This window comes from Papio anubis, chromosome 7 (genome assembly GCF_008728515.1).
Source record: "Papio anubis isolate 15944 chromosome 7, Panubis1.0, whole genome shotgun sequence".
In the NCBI taxonomy this organism is placed as follows: domain Eukaryota; kingdom Metazoa; phylum Chordata; class Mammalia; order Primates; family Cercopithecidae; genus Papio; species Papio anubis.
In genome coordinates this window covers 142,671,422-142,696,410 of record NC_044982.1, presented here as the reverse complement: position 1 = coordinate 142,696,410, position 24,989 = coordinate 142,671,422, and the positions used below count along the sequence as shown (strand labels likewise).

Here is a 24,989-nt window from a genome sequence, read left to right as displayed (position 1 = left end):
CTGAAGTTTTGTTTAGTTTTTTGTAATACCTTTTCTCCTTCAGTTTGTTTAATGTCTTTGATTTATCTTCAAGTTCATTGACCCCTTTTTTCTGTGATGTTTAGTCTGCTGTTAAGCCCATTCAGTATATATTTCATTTTAGATATCGTACTTTCAATTCCAGAATTTCCATTTGGTTCTTTTTTACTTCCCATTTCTTTACCAGATGTTCCCACATTTTCCTTTAAATCCTTGAACATATATATACACACAGACACCTATATATACACATACACACACATTATATATACACATACATGTATACATACATATAAACATATAAACAGTTGTTTATAAGTTCTTGTCTGCTGATTTTCACAAGTGAATCACCTCTCTGTTTCTGTTGATTCCTTTTTTTCTTGATTATGGGTCATTCTCTGCTTTTTTGTATGTCTAGTAATTTTATTTTATACTTTATGAATATTACATTGAGGAGTTTGTATTTTGTTGTCTTCTTTTAAAGGGTGTTGAATTTTGTTCTGGCAGACAAATTACTGGAGGAGCCTGCATTAGTCAGGGTTCCCTAGAGGGACAGAACTAATAGGATATATATATATACACACACACACATACACACACACACACACACACCCAGCTACCACACCTGGCCACCTCTGTTATTTCTGTTCAGCTCTCAGCCCTATAGCATTATATATATATATGTGTGTGTATATATATATGTATATATGTACATATACATTCTTTGATTTGTGGGTTAATGTTTTTCACCAAATGATTCCTCCTCAAAAATGCCTCCCCTGACCAAGCTATCTAAAATAGAGCCTCCCACCACTCTCTGTCACATCTCCGTTTTAATTTATACACAGCACTCTGACATTTATATTATGTTCTATAACTTTTGTTTATTTATTGTTATCTCCCCAACATAACATTACATTATGAAGAATGTAAGCTTCATAGGACAATAACTTGGTCTATTTTGTTCACTGCTGCATCTCCAGCTGTTTAAAACAGTTCTTAGCAGGGTGCAGTGGCTCACACCTGTAATCCCATCACTTTGGAAGGTGGAGGCAGGTGGATCAAGAGATCAGGAGTTTGAGACCAGCCTGTATGTGTGTGTGTGTGTGTATGTATGTATATATATGTATGTGTACACACACACACACACATATGTATGTAAAGGGGAGTTTATTAAGTATTAATAAAGCCTGGATGACAAAGCGAGACTCCATCTTAAATAAATAAATAAATTTTAAAAATGTATGTAACTCGAGTCCTAGAAGGATGAAAAAAGATAGAATTTTAAAATTTGAATAATATTTGATCTGAATAAAGGGGAGTTTGTTAAGTATTAACTCACACAATCACAAGGTCCCACATTAGGCTGTCTGCAAGCTTGAGGAGCAAGGGGAGCCAGTCCAAGTCTCAAAACTGAAGAATTTGGAGTCTGATGTTTGAGGGCAGGAAGCATCCAACATGAGAGAAAGATGTAGGCTGGGAAGCTAGGCCAGTCTCACCTTATCTCGTTTTTCTGCCCGTTTTATATTCGCTGGCAGTTGATTAGATTGTGCCCATCAGATTAAGGTGCGTCTGCCTTCCCCATCCCACTGACTCAAATGTTAATCTCCTTTGACAACACCCTCACAGACACACCCAGGATCAATACTTAAAGTATCCTTCAGTCCAATCAAGTTGACACTCAATATTAACCATCACAGAGCCTGTTGATTCTGTGAGGCTTGTTTATGCTTTGGTTTTATGCTTCATTAGAGCAAGTTAGTTTTTATTTTGTTTTTAGTCTCAGAGCATGGCCTTTAACTCTAGAGTGTGGCCTAAAAATAATAATAATCATAAGTAATTAGTCTAGTGTAGTGATGTGCTCCTGTAGTCCCAACTACTCAGAAGGCTGAGGTGGGAGGATCATTTGAGCTCAGGAGGTTGAGACTGCGGTGAGCTATGATTGTGCCACAGCACTTCAGCCTGGGCACTAGAACAAGACCCCAACTCTAAGAGCGTGGTCCCTACTCTTAAAACTATGACCTTGTAGCATCTCATCTGAATACCAAAGATGCTTGGTGCTTCATGACCTCTGTTATTTCCTTTATTTTTTATTTTTAATAGGGAAGGGAGGGAGAATTTTAGCCTTTTTTTTTTTTTTTTTTTTTTTTTTGGGGCAGGGGGGGAGTATTTTTTCCTTTTTTTTTTTTTTTTTTTTTTTTTGGTGCAGTGGTGTGATTGTAGCTCACTGAAGCATCTACTTCTTGGGCTCAAGCTCTCCTCCCACCTTTGCCTCTGAGTATCAGGGACTACAAGTGTGTGCCACCATGCTCACCTAATTTTTGTAATTTTTAGTAGAGATGAAGTCTCACTATCTTTTACAGGCTGGTCTCAAACTCCTGAGCTCAAGTGATCTCCCACCTTGGCCTCCCAAAGCACTGGGGTTGCAGGGATGAGCTACCACACCAGCCACCTCTGTTATTTCTGTTCAGCTCTCAGCCCTATAGGAGGAGGTGTCTGTTAGACCCCATGGAGTCTCACCCTGTGCATGCACAACCTGAGGCTTGGCCAAAGACCCAAGAGGAAATCCCCATACAGATTTCTGCCCTCCGTTTCATCCCTCACAGCTTCCTCCTCTGTAATATCCTTTCCTGCAAATTCTAGCCACCTCAGCAGGCCAAACTCTGATGATCTCTGTCTCCTCTGCTCACAAAGACTGCCTATTCATATATATCCCTTCTTTTAAGGACCGTGGTCTTGTGCCGATGGTTGTACAGTGCTTACAAACAGCTGCCTCATGTATTTTGCCTGCCTTTATAACTGTTTAGGGTAGAGTAAACCCAGTACTGGTTAGTATATCATTGCTAGCAGTGAAAGTTGATGTTGTCCTTTTTAAATTAAATAAATCGATCTCTAAGTTTAAAGAAAACTCATTACTCACAGACCATGTCTCAGGAGCCATGTGAGAACATAATTTTAAATAGTACATGTAGACATTTACCTATATTTCATGGAGGGCTGAGATAATCCCACTAACCAGTATTTGAGCAAATTTCAAGTGTGTTGTATCTGTTCATACACACAGAGCAAAGAAACAATGTTATATCATTGTTTTGTGTTTAATGTTTGTGCTTCAGAATGATTAATATTACTTCATCTCTTTCTAGGAGTTTTTAATGGTCAATTGCTGATCTGAGTTTCAGTAACTTTCCAAAACATTACTATAAGTAAATATTCATCAGGACTCTGACGTGCAAGTCAACTATATAATCAGGAGGCTCAGTAAATTGATCACAGCCAGTCCATAAATTGATTAGTTTTACATGTAAATTGTAAAGCTAATCAGATTGTTTTCTCAATCTAAATCTTAGATTCTTTTTCATTCTAAGGATAAATACGTTACTTTGACAACTCAAAATAGTCCAGTATGTATTGATCACCAACTATTTGCTAGGCTTGTCTCATAATCCAGAGGAAAATATTCTCACTTAGTCCCCACATTGATCATGCAGGGTAAATGGCATCATCTCTATTTTATAGATGAGGGTTGAGGCTTAGAAAAATTAGGAACTAATCCAAAGTCATACAGTTAATAAATTACAGAGCCATGATTTGACTCTCTAAAAGAGAAAATCTGGTCTAACTCCAAAGCTCATGTTTTTTATTCTTTTATTCTCTTGGCTGTGCAATAGAACCACCTTTGGAGCTCTCAGTAAGTACAGAAACCCATGCCCCATTCCCATATTCAGTATGTCTGTGGTAGTATCTGTAATATTAGAATGCAGCCAGAGTTGAGGACCACTGCTTATCAGTGCCATACTCCTTCTCTGTTGTCATAGGCACTGGATCATGAAGTCCTGTTAGTCAGGAAATTGGAAGTCTAAATAGTTTTGAGATTGTAGCCCTGTTGTTAGAGTAGGAAAATGAGAGGAAAAGGCAGGATCAGTTCTTTTTTGCCTCTGAGAGTAGAGGCTGCATCTGAAACCTAGTAGAAAAGTAGAGGACGATTAATCCTAAACCGCCTGTCATCTTTGTAAGCATCTTACCAGTTTCTTTAGAAATGCTTACTCTGAATTTTTAAGTCAAGTGAGAGGTGAGAGGTATGTCTTACCTCTACTGTCATGAACTTTTTGTTTCCTCACCTGTGAAAAGGGATATCTATCTAATATAGAGGTAAAGGTGACATGAGACTAGTGCCTGGTTATTACCTCTTTAGGAGCTACCAGATATAGTCCCAGCCCCCAATTACCTCTGCCACCTAGCCACCTATTCCTAACATTTTTACTGTTGTGTCTCTAATATGGCCCCTTCTTTCCTCTCCCTCATTTCTAACACTTTTCCTCACTCCTTAGCTTTTCCTCAAATATGCTGCACATGCTCCTGTCTCAAGGTCTTTGTACTTGCTAGTCTTTGTTGGAATGTTGTTCCTCCAAGTTTCATTCATCTCTCTGCTCAGATGATTCCTCCTCAAAAATGCCTCCCCTGACCAAACTATCTAAAATAGAGCCTCCCACCACTCTCTATCATATCTCCCTGTTTTAATTTATACACAGTACTCTGACATTTATATTATGTTCTATAACTTTTGTTTATTTATTGTTATCTCCCCAACAAGAATGTAAGCTTTACGGGACAATAACTTGGTCTATTTTGTTCACTGCTGAATCTCCAGCTGTTTAAAACAGTTCTTGGCAGGGCGCAGTGGCTCACGCCTTTAATCCCACTTTGGAAGGCGGAGGCAGGCGGATCAAGAGATCAGGAGTTTGAGACCAGCCTGGCCAACATGGTGAAACCCTGTCTGTACAAAAAATACAAAAATTAGCCGGGCGTGGTGGCGGGCGCCTGTAATCCCAGCTTTTCAGGAGGCTGAGGCAGGATAATTGCTTGAACCCAGGAGGTGGAGGTTGCAGTGAGCTGAGATCGTGCCACTGCACTCCAGCCTGGCTGACAGAGTAAGACTCCATCTTGAAAAAATGAAACAAAACAAAAAAAACAGATCTTGGCATATAGTAGATACTTAATAAATATTGTCCAATTGGCCGGGTGCAGTGGCTCACACCTTGGGAGGCTAAGATGGGCGAATCACTTGAGATCAGGAATTCGAGACCAGCCTGGCCAACATGGTGAAACCTGTTTATACTGAAAATGCAAAAATTAGCTGGGCATGGTGGTGCACGCCTATAATCCCAGCTACTTGGGAGGCTGAGGCACGAGAATTGCTTGAACCTGGGAGGCAGAGGTTGCAGGAAGCTGAGATCACGTCACTTCATTCCAGCTTAGGCAACAGAGCAAGACTCAGTCTCAAAAATAAAAAATAAATAAATACTGTCAAATGATTAAATTTCTACACTGACAACTCTCCTTTATAAATAATACAGCCGGGCGCGGTGGCTCACGCCTGTAATCCCAGCACTTTGGGAGGCCGAGGCAGGCGGATCACAAGGTCAGGAGATCGAGACCACGGTGAAACCCTGTCTCTACTAAAAATACAAAAAATTAGCCGGGCATGGTGGCGGGCGCCTGTAGTCCCAGCTACTTGGGAGGCTGAGGCAGGAGAATGGCGGGAACCCGGGAGGCGGAGCTTGCAGTGAGCCGAGATCGCGCCACTGCACTCCAGCCAGGGGGACAGAGTGAGACTCCACCTCAAAAAAATAAAAATAAATAATACAAAAATCAGTGATAAGATAAAAACTGTGTGCTCTAATGGCTTTGGTGGCCTGTATTTTCTCTTTGTGGTAAATATAGTTTATTATTTTATCTTTGATACTTTTCCTTAATAATGGCTTTATCAATGATATATGTTTTAGCAGCTATATTAGTCAGATCTTGCATTGCTATAAAGAACTACCTGAGGCCAGGCACGATGGTTCACACCTGTAATCCCAGCACTTTGCGAGGCCAAGGTGGGAGGATCACTTGAGCTCAAGAGTTCAAGACCAGCCTGGGCAATATAGTGAGACCCCATCTTTATTTTTGTTTTAAATGTTTAAAAGAAAAAAATAATAATTACCAGAGACTGGGTAATCTATAAAGAAAGAGGTTTAATCAGCTCATGGTTCTGTGGGCTGTACAGGCATCTGCTTCTGAGGAGGCCCCAGGACACTTGCAATCATGGCAGAAGGCGAAGGGGAAGCAAGCACATCTTCACATGGCCAGAGAAGGGGAAGAAAGCAAAGGGGAAGGTGCCACACACTTTTAAACAACTAGATCTTGTGAGAACTCTGTTACGAGACAGCACTATGGGGATGGTGCTAAACCATTAGAAACCACCTCCATGATCCAGTCACCTCTCACCAGGCCCCACCTCTGACACTGGGGATTACAATTCAGCATGAGATTAGGGTGGGGACACAGAGCCAAACCATATCAGCAGCCTAGCTATTAATGGTATTTTCTGATAGCAGCATGATATTCCCTGTTGACTTGTATATTTTTCCCCTGGCTCTCTGGTCTTCAATGAAGAGGACCAGGTTAAAATATAAAGAGAGCTGCTTTATTTATTTATTTATTTTTGAGATGGAGTCTCAGTCCATTGCCCAGGCTGGAGTGCAGTGGTGTTATCTTGGCTCACTGCTACCTCCGCCTCCTGGGTTCAAGCGATTCTCCTGCCTCAGTCTCCTGAATAGCTGGGATTACAGGCACATGCCACCACACCCGGCTAATTTTTGTATTGTTAGTGGAGACGGGGTTTCGCCATGTTCGCCAGGCTGGTTTCAAACTCCTGACCTTGTGATCTGCCCACCTCAGCCTCCCAAAGTGCTGAGATTACATGCGTGAGCCACTCTGCCTGGCCGAGAGCTGCTTTAATGTCATAAATCATTGTCATGATATTGTTTGCGGTCTATTCTGCATCTAATTTTCCCCGTGCTTTCATTGTTTTCAAGCTCACATTTGTTACCGGTTTTTTCTTAATTTGTTTGAGAAGTATTCTTAATTTGTTTGACTTAGTACTTTCTTATCTGAAGATTTATAGGCTGGGCACAGTGGCTCATGCCTATAATCCCAGCACTTTGGGAGGCCAGGGCAGGAAGATGGCTGGAGCTTGGGAGTTCAAGACCAGCCTGGACAACATAGTGAGACCTCGTCTCTACAAAAAAAAATTTTTTTTAATTAGCCAGGTGTAGTGTTGCATGCTTGTGGTCCCAGCTAGTCAGGAGGTTGAAGTGGGAGGACTGCTTGAGCCCGGGAGGTCAGAGCTCCAGTCAGCTGTGATCACACTGATGCATTCCAGCCTGAGTAACAGAGCAAGACTTCTCAAAAAAAAAAAAGAATGTTCATCATAAATTGTTGATAATGATAAATTGAAGACATGGAAATCTTATAGGGAGGGTTCATTAAATTTGTTACATCCGTAAAAATGTAATATGTAGCCACTAAAAAGGATGATGTTGAGCTGTATTTATTGGCATACAAAGATATCTGTGTTGGATCAGGTGCGGTGGCTCACGCCTGTAATTCCAACACTTTGGGAGGCCGAGGCGGGCGGATCACGAGGTCAGGAAATTGAGATCATCCTGGCTAACATGGTGAAACCCTGTCTCTACTAAAAATACAAAAAATTAGCTGGGTGTGGTGGCGGGTGCCTGTAGTCCCAGCTACTCGGGAGGCTGAGGCAGGAGAATGGCGTGAACCCAGGATGCAGAGCTTGCAGTGAGCCAAGATCGTGCCACTGCACTCCAGCCTGCACTCCAACAGATTTGAGACTCTGTCTCAAAAAAAAAAAAAAGAAAAAGAAAAAAACAAAGATATCTATGTAGTTTTTTGTTTTTAAGACAGTGTTTCCCTCTGTCACCCAGACTGGAGTGCAGTAGTGGCTCACTGCAGCCCTAAGTGATCCTCCCATCTCAGCCTCCTGAGTAGCTGGATTACAGATGTGTGCCACCCCACCTGGCTAATTGTTTTTACTTTTAGTAGAGACAAAGTCTTGCTAGGTACCCCTAAGCTCAAATGATCTTCCTGCCTTGGCCTCCCAAAATACTGAGATTACAGACCTGAGACACTGCACCCAATCTGTATCTGTGATTTTTTAAACTAAAAAGAAAACAGGTTACAAGAAAGCAAGTATAACATAATCTCATTTTTGTGAAGGAAAAAAATAGATACTTGTATGTGTATGCACAAGTATCTCCTACACAAAATTGGAGGGTAAGGTTAGCACTCTTAATTGTCTCCAAGTCAGGTAGCATTTTTCTAGATCATCATTTGTTTCAGTACCACTAACTATAATAATTACTTCTTTTTTTAATTTTTAATTTTTTAGGTATATAGTAGGTGTTTATATTTATGGGGCTTATAACGATTACTTCTGGCCTCTGGGAAGTCCTCTAACTATTCTCTCCTAGATATAAATAAATACCTTTCCCCTTAGTTCAACAAAAACAAGGCTGGAATTTTCTAAAAGGAATTTTTCAAGAAAACAAAAAAAGGAAAGTAAACAAAAGGCAAAGTAAAAAGCATAGAAATCAAAGTGTTTACAGGATACACATTGCTTTTTCCTATGTTAGTAAAACTCTATCCACCAACTAGTTAAGTTGTTATAGTTTATGGGGCTCTAAAGTTTTTGGGAGCTGGGCGTGATGGCTCATATCTATAATCCCAACAGTTTGGGAGGCCAAGGTGGGAGAATTGTTTGAGGCCAGGAGTTTGAGACCATTGTGGACCACATAGTAAGACCTTGCCTCTACAAAAAATAAAATATTAGCCAAATGTGGTAGTACAAGCCTGTGTTCCCAGCTACTTGGGAGGCTCAGGTGGGAGGATCACTAGAGCCCAGAAGTTGAAGTTGCAGTGAGCGATGATTGTGCCATTGCCTTCCAGCTTGGGCAACAGAGCACAACCCTGTCTCAGAAAATAAAAAATAAAAATAATCCTTGTGGCTCTGCAACCCAGGCTGGAGTGCAGTGCCACGACCTCGGCTCATTGCAACCTCCACCTCCCAGGTTCCAACAATTCTGCTGCCTCAGCCCCCCAGGTAGCTGGGACTACAGGCATGTGCCACCACACTGGGCTAAATTTTTTGTATTTTTAGTAGAGATGGGGTTTTGCTATTTTGGCCAGGCTGGTCTCGAACTTCTGGCCACAAGTGACTCACATGCCTTGGTCTTTCAAAGTGCTGGAATTACAGGTGTAAACCACCTTTCCTGGCCCCTTGTGGCAATTTTTTACCCAGATCTCTCTAGCCAAAACTATAACATTGACAATTTTGATTCAGCACTATCATTTGGTAGTATTGTAGAGAAAAATGGAATGACATGGAAAATATGTATGAAATACAAATAAAAAGATTATAAGATAGTATATATGATATGATATCCTAATTTTAAGGTATACAGTATAATATACAGAAATTTTTTTAAAAACTCACCAGAGAGATACTCTCCAGATGATAATAGTGGTTATCTTTAAGTGGTAGTACTGCAGTTAAATTTTAATTTCTTTGTGCTTTTCTATTTTTCCAAATTTTCTATAGGAATACGTTATTAAAAAGTGTATGTGTGTGTGTGTGTGTGTATATTTTTTTTTTTTTTTTTTTTTTGTATTTTTAGTAGAGACGAGGTTTCATGGCGTTAGCCAGGATGGTCTCTTAATTCCTGACCTCGTTATCCGCCTGCCTTGGCCTCCCAAAGTACCGGGATTACAGGGTAAGCCACCGCGCCCAGCCTTTTTTTTTTTGAGACAGAGTTTCTCTCTTATCTCCTAGGCGGGAGTGCAGTGGCATGATCTCAGCTCACTGCAACCTTCGCCTCCCAGGTTCAAGTGATTCTTCTGTCTCAGCCTCCTAAGTAGCTGGGATTACAGACATGGACCACCACCCCCGGCTAATTTTTTGTATTTTTAGTAGAGAAGGGGTTTCACCTTGTTGGCCAAGCTGGGTGACAGAGCAAGACTCTGTCTCAAAAATAAATAAATAAATAAAAGAAAAGAAAATCTGAGCAACTAAGAATAACATATTCTTAATGCCTTACCTAACTTGTGTCAATTTTTATTTGTACTATGCCTATAAAGAGGTCTCACTGTTGAAGATCACTGTATCTGAAGAGATTCATTTTATTTATTTATTTATTTATTTATTTATTCGAGATGAAGTCTCAGTCTGTCACCCAGGTTGCAATGCAGTGGCGCGATCTCAGCTCACTGCAACTTCTGCCTCCCAGGTTCAAACGATTCTCCTGTCTCAACCTCCTAAGTAGCTGGAATTATAGATGCGCACCACCACGCTCGGCTAATTTTTTGTATTTCAGTAGAGATGGGGTTTCACCTTGTTGACCAAGCTGGTCTTGAACTCCTGACCTTGTGATCTGCCCACCTCGGCTTCCCAAAGTGCTGGGATTACAGGCGTGAGCCACCGCGCCCAGTCCATTTTATTAATTCATCAAATCTTTGTTGAACTTCTCTTACATGCTAGGCACTATTCTAGGTGTTGGGGATATAGTGGTGAAGAAGACAGAGTTTGTACTGTTACGGAGCTTATATTCTGGTCAGATTTATTGGTCAAAAAAATCTGTGATGGGGCTGGGCGCGGTGGCTCACGCCTGTAGTGCCAGCACTTTGGGAGGCTGAGTGGGGCAGATCACCTGAGATCTGGAGTTCGAGACCAGCCTGGCCAACATGGTGAAACCCCATCTCTACTGAAATACAAAACTTACCTGGGTGTGGTGGCGAGTGCCTGTAATCCTAGCAACCCCAGAGGCTGAGGCAGGGAAAATCGCTGGAACACAGGAGGCAGAGGTTGCAGTGAGCTGAGATCGTGCCATTGCACTCCAGCCTGGGAGACAGAGTGAGACTGTCCTGAAAGAAAAAAAAAAAAAAAGGATGGTAGAGTGTATCAATTAGTAACTATAAATAAATTAGCATACCAATTATATGGATTACAAAATTAGAATAAACATAAAATTAGTGCAATGTAAATTGATTCACAGTCGGTTTTTTTTTAGAAATCATAGTATCAATGGGAATAATATGGATTTTTTTTTTCTTGTAGCTTTAAGGAAGCCACCTATTTCAGTTTCTCAATATGAAAGTCATCAAGCAATCTCCCATCTTCCAACTGGACAACCTCTCTCCCCAAATATGCCTCCAGGTATGAAGTCTTATTCTTATAATTCCATTTGAAACCAACTTACTAGTCATGTACAGTTATGTAGTGTATAAAATATATCACTTAGCAGTATAGTGAAATAGCATTTATTCCTTGAGGTAATGTTATATATTTTTTAAGACTAGTGAAAGCTCGGAGAGAAACAGTCATCTCAAACTTCACTTTATCTGGTGGATTGTTACAGTCTTTTTCTTAAGAACAGAAGAATTATTTATTATGCCACTCTGAGCTACATTCCCTTTCCTCTCTGCCTGCTATACAGGTTTAGTTTCTTCAAAATGTGTTCAAATTTATCTCATAGAGGCCTTCTGTAAGTTACAGTGCACACCTATATTAAAGTCTTTACTTCGTACTTATGAATGTATTTGTTTTCTGAACACTCATTCCATTGTATAGAAATATTTCCCTAAAATGAGAGTAGATACGACTGAAGAGACCTGCTTAAGGGAGATGATGGAAAGGAAAAATGTCAGAGTGGCATAGGATGTTTTGAATCCAAAATTAAAGTCATTGATGAGGATAAAAAGGGAGGTGAGGGAAAGAGAGGTGGTATCCAGTAGATAATGCTAAGAAAGAATCAATAGTCAGGGCCGGGCGTGGTGGCTCAAGCCTGTAATCCCAGCACGTTGGGAGGCCGAGACGGGCGGGTCACGAGGTCAGGAGATCGAGACCATCCTGGCTAACCCGGTGAAACCCTGTCTCTACTAAAAAATACAAAAAACTACCTGGGCGAGGTGGCGGGCACCTGTAGTCCCAGCTACTCGGGAGGCTGAGGCAGGCGAATGGCGTAAACCCGGGAGGCGGAGCTTGCAGTGAGCTGAGATCCGGCCCCTGCACTCCAGCCTGGGCGACAGAGCGAGACTCCGTCTCAAAAAAAAAAAAAGAAAGAATCAAAGTCAACACTTGTGAGTCACTGTATAAATGAAGATGACTTAGAGAGTAGAAATTTTAAAAGGCTTACTGGATTTTGGAGATTTCTGATAGTAATATGGAATTTAGAGGGAGGAAAAGATATGGGTATCATTGCTATATTAATCTATGGATTTCTACTGTGTATCTTTTTGGTGAGTAAGTTTGTAGCCATTAGTAGAGATACTCGCCTGGGAATGGTCAGTAAACTTCCCACAGCTAAAATCACATTGGTTATAAGATTTGATTAAAGAAATGAGAATAAACCTTTAAAAAAAAAAAAAGCTTTGTGACTACCCAATGTTAAACAATAGTCTATCTTAGCTTTGTAAAGCAGATCTTGTGAAATTCATCTTTAAAAGATTAAATTAAATTATATTCTTTTAATTTGATGTTTTTATGCTACAGATTCACATGTAAACCACAATGGAAACCCCGGTACTTCAAAACAGAATCCTTCCAGTCCTCTTCAGCATTTAATTCCAGGCTCAAACTTGGACAGTGAACCCAGAATTCAAACAGATATACTAAAGCAGGCTACCAAGGATAGAGTCAGTGATTTCCATAAATTGAAGCAAAGTAAGAATCAATTGATGAATATTATGCTAAAAATATTTATTTAAATGTAATATGAATTAAGGTCTTCATTATTCTGCTCTCTAATAAATGTATGGTGAAGTTATATATATTTAAAGAGAAGGTATGAAAGTGTCAAAATTTAAAGGAAATGTAGGTTTTAAATGGATAGATATTATTTTAAAGAAAACTTTAAAAAGGTTCTCATGTTCTCCATTGTTAAATAATAAATTTCAGGTGAGTTGACTTTTTTAAAAAATGCGATTAGTTCTTATGAATATAAACTTTTTTGGAGAAATGAGAAAAGATATATTTTGATAGACTAACAAATGAAAACTTTGATTACGGAGGAGAGAAGATAAATAGTTTTGAAAAATGGAACATTCTGGGAGAAACATACACTCTGGGGAGATTGCCTTAGTGGATTGCTCAATACTGCTTCCTCCTCCATTCCCTTCAGTTGCATTTTCCTCATTTAGATGTTAGAAGTGTAAGAAAAAATTCTGGTAGTGGAATTTAAGGCGGGAGAGTGTCCCTTAGATCAGCTTCCTTAAACTGTGCTTTTCACTGGTTCTGCTTTTCATGGCATCTTCTTACCTTCTATTCTGAATAGACAGAATCTCTAAAAGCTTCATTTTGTCTTTGGTTTATTTATTTATTTTTAATTTTTACCAGTCACCAGGAGTAAGATCACGTCTTTGGTTTTTATGATGGCTTCTGTCTATGGAAGCAACTGTGCAGAGCACTGGTTAGGCAGTTCTTTGTACAAAGATTGCTTGTAAGCTAATAATTGAACAATGTTATATTTGTGAATTTATTCAAGGTATTTTATTTTATTTCTTTATTTTTATTTATTTATTTTTAGAGACGGGGTCTTGCTTTGTTGCCCAGGCTGGTCTTGAACTCCTGGGCTGAAGTGATCCTCCCGCCGTAGCCTCACAAAGTGTTGGGATTACAGGCATGACCCACGTGCCTGGCCTATTCAAGGTATTTTTGTTGGTCTTGTAACAGTTATTTAAATTTATTCATATATATGAATGTATAGTTTGCATGAATTTAATTGGCTTTCCTTTCTTTTTTCTTTTTCTCTGATTTCTTTAAATAGGATATTCCTTGATATTTTAAAGCGTATCTGTGTATCTTGACCAAAGTATTGTGTGAAAAACATTTTTATTACAAAGATTTAGCTAACATTTTAAATATAATGAAAAAATATTTCCAACCAAAAAAATTGGGTTGTGGGATTGGCCTGAAAACACATCTCAACAAGAAGAGGTGTACAGTAAGAGCATAACAAATAAAATATCTTAATTTGATCACTTAAGATTTTCTTCTTTAAAATTTTTTTTGAGATGGAGTCTCGCTCCGTTACCCAGGCAGGAGGGCAGTGGCAGGCAGGAGTGCAGTGGTGTAGTCTCAGCTCACTGCAACCTCTGCCTCCCAGGTTCAAGCGATTCTTCTGCCTCATCTTCCTGAGCAGGTGGGATTACAGGTCCATGCCACCATGCCTGGCTAATTTTTGTATTTTTAGTAGAGATGGGGTTTCACCATGTTGGCCAGGCTAGTCTCGATTTTCTGACCTCAGGTGATCCACCTGCCTCAGCCTCCCAAAGTGCTGGGATTACAGTCATGAGCTACTGCACCTGGCCAAGATTTTCTTCTAAACTTATATTTATTCTATACATTTTTAAAATTGTTGCCTTACCTGTATATATTTTTTTAACTGATGTTTGAGTAAAGAAGGTGATTGGAAATAATTGCTAGGAAATTATTACTCTCTACAGTTATTTTGAAAAGAGCCTAGGTATGGTGGTACATGACTGTAGTCCCAGCTACTTGGGAGGCTGAGGCAGGAGAATCGCTTGAACCCGGGAGGCGAAGTTTGCCATGAGCCGAGATCATGCCACTGCACTCCAGCCTGGGTGACAGAGCGAGACTCCATCAAAAAAAAAAAAAAAAGAAAAAAGCCTATTGAGTTTTAAACCCTCACTCCAAATTATTTTCCATGTATCATTAATGTATATAGAGAGTTGAAATCAGTGCATGCACAATTTTGTGATTTACTTTGACATTATTTCTTATATTCCTTTTTACCTAATTTAAATTTTTATTAATATATACACACATATATTATGTATCTATTATATACATATGTACATTATATACATATAATGTATTTTATTATATATATAATATATATTATATATTAATATAGATATAATATATAATAATTATTATCTAATATATATTATATACATATGATATATACATAATGTATACATGTATATACATACATACATTATATACATATATTCTGTTGTGCTCAGGCAATAATAATAGTTTACTTAGGTCTCCTCTGTTATTGTTTAGATCATGTTGTATTTTCTCATTGTAACTGTCATTATTGTTACTATCTTTTTTTTTCCCAGTTATTTCCTGTTCCTCCTACTTTGGGTGTTCCTTTAAAAGTATAGTCCTCAGAACGAAATTACTGGGTCAAAGCATTTGACTAGCTTTATAGCACCTTTTAAATAGTGTCAGATTATTCTCTAGTACAGTTTTACAGTGTCACTGGAGTTATTTAAGTTTAGTGGTTTCTCTGTGGCCTGGCCACATTGATTTTTATCGTTTTTATAAGGTATTTAGAATATAATGTTTCCTTAAAAATGTTTTAATAAGCATTTGTTCTGGTGGCCTATTTTTATGTGAGTAATTTTATTGTAATTATTTCTTGGTATATAATCTGTGCATCAGTTTTGACCACTTAGCCTGAGAACTTTGTAGATTGGTTATATTTATTTGTATCAACTCTTTTCTTCTTCTTTTTTTTTTTTTTTTTTATTTGAGACAAGGTCTTGCTGTATCACCCAAGCTTGGAGTGCAGTAGTACAGTTGTGGCTCACTTCAGCCTTGACTTCCTGGGTTCAAATGATCCTCCCTCCTCAGCCTCCTCAGTAGCTGAGACCACAGGCGTGTGCCATCACACCTGGCTAATTTTAAAATTTTTTTAATAAAGATGAGGTCTCACTCTGTTGCCCAGACTGGTATTGAACTCCAGTGCTCATGTGATCCTCCCACCTCAGCCTCCCAAAATGCTGGGATTACAAGTGTGAGCCACCATGCCCAGCCCCATATCAAATCTTTATAGATAATTCAGATTTATCACAATTTTCCTCTTACATTGTCTTTCCTGATATAAGACTTTCTTATGCTTTATCATGCAGAAGTTTTTATTTTTATTTTTATTTTTATTTATTTATTTATTTTTTTGAGACGGAGTCTCGCTCTGTCGCCCAGGCTGGAGTGCAGTGGCCAGATCTCAGCTCACTGCAAGCTCCGCCTCCCGGGTTCCCGCCATTCTCCTGCCTCAGCCTCCCGAGTAGCTGGGACCACAGGCGCCGCCACCTCGCCCGGCTAATTTTTTGTGTTTTTAGTAGAGACGGGGTTTCGCCGTGTTAGCCAGGATGGTCTCCATCTCCTGACCTTGTGATCCGCCCGTCTCGGCCTCCCAAAGTGCTGGGATTACAGGCTTGAGCCACCGCGCCCGGCCAGAAGTTTTTTTAATTAAAAATAATTTTTTGTTGTGGTAAGTTACACGTAAAATTCACCAAAATGTACAATTCAGTGGCATTTAGTCCTTTCACAAAGTTGTACAAACTATCACCACTCTAATTCCAGAATATTTTCGTCACCCTGAAACAAACTCTGTACTCTCCTACCCATAGCACCTGACAACCACTAATTTGCTTTTTTCTCTCTGTCTATGGAGTCACCTATTCTGGATATTTCATATAAAAGGAATCATATGACCGGGCGCAGTGGCTCATGCCTGTAATCTCAGCACTTTGGAAGGCCAAGGTGGGTGGATCACAAGGTCAGGAGATCAAGACCATCCTGGCCAACATGCTGAAATCCCTTCTCTACTAAAAATACAAAAATTAGCTGGGCATGGTGGTGCATGCCTGTAATCCGAGCTACTTGAGAAGCTGAGGCAGGAGAATCACTTGAACCAGGGAGCTGGAGGTTGCAGTGAGCCGATGAGATCATGCCGCTATACTCCAGCCTCGTAGCAGAGAGAGACTGCATCTTTTAAAAAAAAAAAAAAAATGCCGGGCGTGGTAGCTCACACCTGTAATGCCAGCACTTTGGGAGGCCGAGGCAGGCAGATCACGAGGTCAGGAGCTCGAGACCATCCTGGCTAATGCGGTGAAACCCCGTTTCTACTAAAAATACAAAAAATTAGCTGGGCGTGGTGGCGGGCACCTGTAGTCCCAGCTACTTGGGAGGCTGAGGCAGGAGAATGGCCTGAACCCAGGAGGCGGAGCTTGCAGTGAGCTGAGATCGCACCACTGCACTCCTGCCTGGGCGACAGGGTGAGACTCTGTCTCAAAAAAGAAAAAAAAAAAGAATCATACAGTATGTGGCCTTTTGTGTCTGGCTTCTTTTATTTAGCATAATTTTTTCAAAGTTCGACCATGGCGTAGCATGTAGCATGTATCAGTATTTTATTTCTTTTTATGGCTGGATAATATTCAGTTGTATGGATACATTTTGTTTATTCATCTGTTGATGTACATATGGGTTGTTTCTACATTTTGGCTATCGAATAGTGCTTCTATGAACATTTATGTACAAGTTTTTTTGAATACCTGTTTTTAATTCTTTTGAGTATGTACCTAGATGTGAAACTGCTGAATCATATGATAGTTCTGTGTTTAGCTTTTTGAAGAAGTGCCAAGCCGTTTCCACAATAGCTGTACCATTTTACATTCCCACCAGCAACGTATAAGAGTTACAGTTTCTCCACATCCCCTTCCTTCCTTCCCTCCCTCCCTCCCTCCCTTCCTTCCTTCCTTCCTTCCCCCCTCCCTCCTTTCATTCATTCCTTCTACCATGTATTACATATGAAGTGATATTTCCTTGTGGTTTTTATTTGCATTTCACTAATGACATTGAGCACCTTTTCTGTCTACTTTTTGGCCATTTGTATATCCTCTTTGGAGAATTGTCCTTTCAAGTTCTTTGCCTTTTTTAAAAATTTACTGTTAGAGACAGAATCTAGCTTTGTCGCCCAGGCCAGAGTGCAGTGGCACAGTCATAGCTCACTGCATCCTCATATTCCTAGGCTCAAGCAATCTTCCTGCCTCAGCCTCACTAGTAGCTATGGCTACAGGTGTATCCTACCAGGCCTGGCTAATGTATGTATTTATTTTTTAGCTTTTGTGGAGATGGGGTCTTGCTGTCTTGCCCTGGTTGGTCTCCAACTCCTGGCCTCAAACAACCCTCCCATCTTGGCCTCCCAAAAGCACTGGGATTATAGGTATGAGCCACCGGGGCCCAGCCCTTTGCCCATTTTTATATTGGGTTATTTGTCTTGGTTGTTGAATTTTAAGAGGTTTTGAAAATGTATTCTGGTTACTAGACCCTAATCAGGTGTATGATTTGCAAATGTTTTTGCATAGTCTATGGGTTGTCTTTTCATTCTTGATAGTGTCCTTTCATGCACAAAATTTTTAATTTTGATGAGGTCCAATTTATCTGTTTTTTGTTTTTGTTCATACTTTGAGTATCATATCTAAGAAACCAGTGCCAAAATCACGGTCATGAAGATTTCCCCTTGTGTTTTGTTCTAAGACTTTCATAGGTTTAGCTGTTATATTTAGGTCTTTCATCCATTTAAAGTTAGTTTTTGTATATGGTTTGAGGTAAGGTCTAACTCAATCCTTTTGTATGTGGATACCAGTTGTCCCAGCAACATTTATTGAAAAGACTCTTCATTTCCCATTGAACAGTCTTGGTATCCTTGTCAAAAATCTATTGACCACAGATATATGGGTTTATTTCTGAATTATAAATTCTGTTGCATTTATCTATATGTCTCTCCTTATGCCAGTATCATACTGTTCTCATTGCTATAACTTTGTGGTAAGTTTTGAAATTGTGAATTATGAGTCCTTCAACTTTGTTCGTCTTTAAGATTATTTTAGCTATTCATGGTCCCTTGTAATTTTATTGTAGGATCTGCTTTTCCATTTGTACTAAAAAGGCAGTGATATTTTAAAAGGAATTTTGGCTGGGCACAGTAGCTCACACCTATAATTCCAGCATTTTGTGGGGCCAAGGCAGGAGGATTACATGAGGTCAGGAGTTCAAGACCAGCCTGGGCAATGTAGCAAGACCCTATCTTTACAAAAAATTTAAAAATTAGCCTGGCATGGTGGCACAAGCCTGTAGCCTCTGCTACTGTGAATGCTGAGGTGGGAGGATTGCTTGAGCCCAGGAATTCAAGGTTATGGTAAGCTATGGTTGTTCCGCTGCACTCCAGCTTGGGTGACAAAGTGAGCCGTGTCTCTGAAAAAATAAAATTAAAAAACTGGCCGAGTGCAGTGGCTTATGCCTGTAATCCCAGCACTTTGGGAGGCCAAGGCAGGCGGATCACTGGAGCCCAGGAGTTTGATACAGCCTGGGCAACGTGGCAAAACCCCGTCTCTATGAAAAATACAAAAACTAGCCACATGTGGTGGCATGCACCTGTAGTCCCTGTTACTTGGGAAGCTAAAGTGGGAGGACTGCTTGAGCCCAGGAGGCAGAGGCTGCAGGGAGCTGAGATTCTGAGATTGTGCCATCATTGCATTCCAGCCTGGGCAGTGGAGCAAGACCTTGTCTGAAAAAAAAAAAAAATTAAAGGAATTGTGTCGATTCTGTAGATCACTTTGGAGAGCACTGCCATGTTAACAATATCAAGTCTTTCAATCTATAAATATGGGATGTCTTTCCATTTATTTAGGTCATCTTTAATTCCTTTCAGCAATGTTTTGTAGCTTTTAGTGCACAAGTCTTGTACTACCTTGGTTAAATTTATTCCTAAGCATCTTATTATTTTGATGTCATTGTAAATCGAACTGTTTTCTTAATTTTCCTTTTAGACTTCTTGCTAGTGCATGACTGATTTTTGGCCTGGCCCAGTAGCTCATGCCTGTAATCCCAGCATTTTGGGAGGCCGAGGCGAGCGGATCATCTGAGGTCAGGAGTTCGAGACCAGCCTAGCCAACATGGTGAAACCCCATCTCTGCTAAAATACAAAAATTAGCCGGGTGCAGGGACAAATGCCTGTAATGCCAGATACTCGGGAGGCTGAGACATGAAAATCGCTTGCACCGGGAGGTGGAGGCTGCAGTGAGTCAAGATCACGATACTGCACTCCAGCCTGGGTGACAGAGTGAGACGCTCTCTCAAGGGGAAAAAAAAGAAATATGACTGATTTTTGTGTGTGTTGATCTTGTATCATGCAACTTTATACAACTTGACACAAAAGGTCTTTTTTTTTTTTGAGACGGAGTCTCGCTCAGTCGCCCAGGCTGGAGTGCAGTGGCATGATCTCGGCTCACTGCAAGCCGCGCCTCCCAGGTTCACGCCATTCTCCTGCCTCAGCCTCCCGAGTAGCTGGGACTACAGGCGCCCGCCGCCACGCCAGTCTAATTTTTTGCATTTTTAGTAGAGACGGGGTTTCACCGTGTTAGCCAGGATGGTCTCGATCTCCTGATCTCGTGATCCGCCCGCCTCGTCCTCCCAAAGTGCTGGGATTACAGGCGTGAGCCACCACGCCCAGCGAACACAAAAGGTCTTTAGTTGTATATATTCATACATATCTATCTAGACTCTTATGATGATTTTAATTTATTTTATAGAAAATCATTTCTTTTATAAAAATCGTTTCTTCTATCTGGACACAAATATACTATTCTTTTTTTTCTTTTTTCTTTTTCTTTTTTTGAGATGGAGTGTTGCTCTGTTGCCCAGGCTGGAGTGCAGTGGCGCAGTCTCAACTCACTATAACCTCTGCCTCCTGGGTTCAAGTGATTCTCCCACCTGGCCGATATGGTAAAACCCCATCTCCACTAAAAATAAAAAAATTAGCTGGGCTTGTTGGTGCATGCCTGTAATTCCAGCTACTCTGGAGACTGAGGCACAATAATCACTTGAGCCTGGGAGGCAGAGGTTGCAGTAAGTCAAGGTCACACCACTGCACTCCAGCCTGGGCAACAGAGCAAGACCCTGTCTCGAAATAAAAAAAGAAAAAAAAGAAAAAAAAAACCAATCATTAGTATTCTTGTGTTTATTCAGCGTTGCTTTCCATAGAGTAAAAACTATTTAGTCATAAGAAAAATTTATTTTATTTTAGTTATTTAAGAGACAGGTGGCCTGGCACCGTGGCCCATGCCTGTAATCCTAACACTGGGAAGCTGAGGCAGATGGATCGCTTGAGCCCAGGAGTGCAAGACCAGCCTGGGCAACATGGTGAAACCCCATCTCTACAAAAGATACAAAAATAAGCTCGGCATGGAGGCGTGCTCCTGTAGCCCCACCTCCTTGGGTGGCTGAGTTCGCAGGATTGCTTAAACCCAGGAGTTGGAGGCTGCAGTGAGCCACGATTGTGCCACTGCACTCCAGCCTGGGCAACAGAGCAAGACCTTGTCTCAAAAGAGAAAAAAAAAAGAGAGAGAGAGAGAGAGAGAGAGAGAGACAGGGTCTTGCTATGCTGCCAGACTGGATTCAAACTGCTGGGCTCAAATCATCCTCCTACCTTAGCCTCCTGAGTAGCTGGGATTTATAGGCATGCATCACTGAGCCCAATGGAAATTCATTTTTAAGTACAGTTTTGCTTTATAATTTTCTTCTTTTTTGACTTACAATTTTTCTTTCTTTCATTTAACACTTGCCAAATTTGTATATGTAAATCATTATTCTCAAAAATTTCAGTGTGGCTGGGCACAGTGGCACATGCCTGTAATCCCAGCACTTTTGGAGGCTGAGGCAGGTGGATCACTTGAGGCCAGGAGTTTGAGAGCAGCCTAGCCAACATGGTGAAACCCTGTCTCTATTGAAAATACAGAATTAGCCAGGTGTGGTGGTGCATGCCTGTAGTCTCAGCTACTTGGGAGGTTGAGTGGGAGGATTGCTTGAATCCAGGAAGTGGAGGTTGCAGTGAGCAATGATCATGCCACTGCACTCCAGCTTAGACAACAGAGTGAGACCCTGTCTCAAATAAATAAATAAGTAAATAAAAAATAAAAGCACTTGATACTCTGTAGGTACAAAATAACATGCTGTTAGACAAAAAGTTGAAATTTTTATTGAAAACACTTTTAGAAAAGGAGGGGAAGTTCTTAGACTTTATATAGTTATCACCACAATTGTTTTATTTTGTTTTTTGAGACAGGGTCTCACTCTCGCACCCAGGTTGTACTGCATTAGCACGTTCATAGCTTACTACAACCTTGACCTCCTTGGGCTCAAGGGATCCTCCCACCTCAGCCTCCTGAATAGCTGGGACTACAGGTGTGTGCCACCATGCCTGGCTAATTTTTGTATTTTTGCAGAGACAGACTTTCACCATGTTGCTCAGACTGGTCTCAAACTCCTGAGCTCAAGCAGTCCTCCCATCTCGATGTCCCAAAGTGCTGGGATTACAGGCATAAGCCACCATTCCTGACCTCACTACAAATTTTTTGGCAGCTTTAACTCGTTATTTTTGTTTTATAGTTTAATATATCATACTTATATTGACATATTTATAAAGAGCTGCGTATTTTTATAAATTTAATTTTGTATTACCACATCATGCAAAAGTGGCTAGAACATTTTGGGGTATGTTTCACCATATTTGGAAGATGTATTTGGGTTAGTTTAATTTAAACTTTAGAATGTAGGCTATGTGGTGACACAAAATACAGTGTAGGGATACTTTAAAGAAATAGACATCTTCCAAAATAGTTGAAACTGAAAATCCAGGTGAGGCCCACCTGTTTGCCAGTTAGGAAGGACATACCATTTGTATTTAGAAGCTTTGAACAGAGATAAGAATTTACTTCAAATGTCAGCTCCCATATGGAAAGTCACAAGGGTGGTTACTCCAAACAGTAGGGAGTGATTGTTGATCAAACTACTTCTCGTATTGATTTTTCTGTATAGCAGCAGGGTTTCATTTATTTAACAGTGGTTATTAATCATTCTCCCAAGCAACATTGGAGAGGCAAGCTAGTGTATCACAGAATACCTGATCTTCCTTTACATATAGAATTATTATTATTATTATTATTATTTTTTTTTTTTGAGACGGAGTCTCACTCTGTCGCCCAGGCTGGAGTGCAGTGGCGCAATCTACGCTCACTGCAAGCTCTGCCTTCCAGGTTCACCATTCTCCTGCCTCAGCCTCCCGAGTAGCTGGGACCACAGGTGCCTGCCACCATGCCCAGCTAATATTTCGTATTTTTAGTAGAGATGGGGTTTCACCATGTTAGCCAGGATGGTCTCGATCTCCTGACCTCACAATCTGCCCATCTTGGCCTCCCAAAGTGCTGGGATTACAGGGGTGAGCCACCGCGCCTGGCCTACTTATAGAATTTTTAAAAGTATTTTCCAATCTCTAGTCCAGATGGCTTAATGAGTTCGCCATTGACATAGCCACCCAGTGTATGAGATAGCAGACCATGGACATAGCTGACCAAAAGAGAAGTTACTTGGAAGGTTATATTGAGATACTCAGCAAGAATGTAGCAGACTGTGGCAAAGAGACAGACAGATATAGATACCAATGTGTTATATGTCATATGTATATATGACAGAGATGTTATGAGAAATAGAAGATGTATGTATGTTTAATAGAGGTTTTAAGAAGAGATTGGAGGAAATGGTGGGTAATCAGTACTTGAAAGGAATTTTGAAGAAAGACTTGAGTCTTCAGGTTGAATGTATCTGCTAAGTATTAGGATAAATGAAGAAAATTCTTGCTTTTAGACATTGTAACGAAAACTTGAGAGTATGAAAAAATAAACGAAAAAATCTTAAATGATACCAGAAAACATAGATTCCAGGCTGGAGTGCAGTGGCGCAATCTCTGCCCACTGCAACCTCCACCTCCTGGGTTCAAGCAATTCTGCCTCAGCCTCCCAAGTAGCTGGGATTGTAGGCATGAACCACCATGTCTGGCTAATGTTATATTTTTAATAGAGACGGGGTTTCTCCATGTTGGTCGGGCTGGTCTCGAACTCCCAACCTCAGGTGATCTGCCTGCCTCAGCCTCCTAAAGTGCTCGGATTACAGGAGTGAGCCACTGCGCTTGGCCCCCTGTTCTAAGGTCCCTCATCCCATTTATGAGAGCCTCATCCCCCTAATGGCCTAATCACCTCCCGAAGGCCCCATCTCTTAATACCACCACATTAGGGATTAAGCTGCAACATGAATTTTGGAGAGGACACATTCAAACTGTGGCAATTATTAGTTACCTAAATTGGCTCATGAAGATTTGAAAACTTGAATAAACCAATAATCATTAAATAAGTTGAACAGATATCAAAAGTTCCCCCTTTACCTCAAAAGAGACTGGTAAAAGTTAATGAGCGTTTAGCTTGATTACTAATGCAGGGTCACTATATGAAATCAAGCAAACCAAAAAGTGGTTCTTTGAAAAGGCAAGTGAAATTGGAAAGACCGGCCGGGTGTGGTGGCTTACACCTGTAATCCCAGCACTTTGGGAGGCTGAGGTAGGCGGATCATGAGGTCAGGAGATCGAGACCATCCTGGCTAACACAGTGAAACCCCGTCTCTACTAAAAATACAAAAAATTAGCCGAGTGTGGTGGCAGGCACCTGTAGTCCCAGCTACTCGAGAGGCTGAGGCAGGAGAATGGCGTGAACCCGGGAGGCGGAGCTTGCAGTGAGCCGAGATCATGCCACTGTACTGCAGCCTGGGCGACAAAGTGAGACTCCATCTCAAAAAAAAAAAAAAGCAAAACAGAAATTGGAAAGACCGTCAGCACACATTAAGACAGAGATGACACAAATTCTCAATAACAAAAATGAAAAAACATCAATATAGATCCTACAAATAATATTAAAGGACACATAATAAGAGGTATTATTAATTTAATGCCAAAACATTTGCAAAGTTAGATGAAATGGCCAATGTCCTAGAAAAGCACTTCTGTACAAAACTGACACAAAAAGATAGGGAAAATCTGAATAGTTCCATGTCTATTAACATAATGAATCTGTAAATTAATATTTTGGTACCTAAATGGTTTCATTGGTGAATTCTTAATTAATTTATTTATTTATTTCATTTTTGAGATGGAGTTTTGCTCTTGTTGCCCAGGCTGGAGTGCAGTGGCACGATCTCAGCTCACCGCAACCTCTTCCTCCGGGGCTCAAGACATTCTCCTGCCGCAGCCTCCTGAGTAGCTGGGATTACAGGCATGCAACACCATGCCCTACTAATTTTGTATTTTTAGTAGAGATGGGATTTCTCCATGTTGGTCAGGCTGGTCTTGAACTCCCAACCTCAAGTGATCCTCCTGCCTTGGCCTCCCAAAGTGCTGGGATTACAGTGTCAGCCACTGCACCCAGCTGGT

General features: G+C 40.6%; 1 protein-coding gene across 4 annotated transcripts in view; it reads left to right on the top strand.

The window, feature by feature from the left end:
* Window positions 1-24,989, top strand: part of CASC4 (cancer susceptibility 4) — a 122,094-nt gene that overhangs the window by 73,780 nt on the left and 23,325 nt on the right. For all 4 annotated transcript variants that reach the window (XM_003900865.4, XM_003900864.4, XM_009210065.3 and 1 more), the window contains exons 7-8: window positions 10,979-11,077; window positions 12,413-12,583. In XM_003900865.4, coding sequence (XP_003900914.1) covers window positions 10,979-11,077; window positions 12,413-12,583 — 270 coding nt within the window. The remainder of the gene's footprint in view (window positions 1-10,978; window positions 11,078-12,412; window positions 12,584-24,989) is intronic.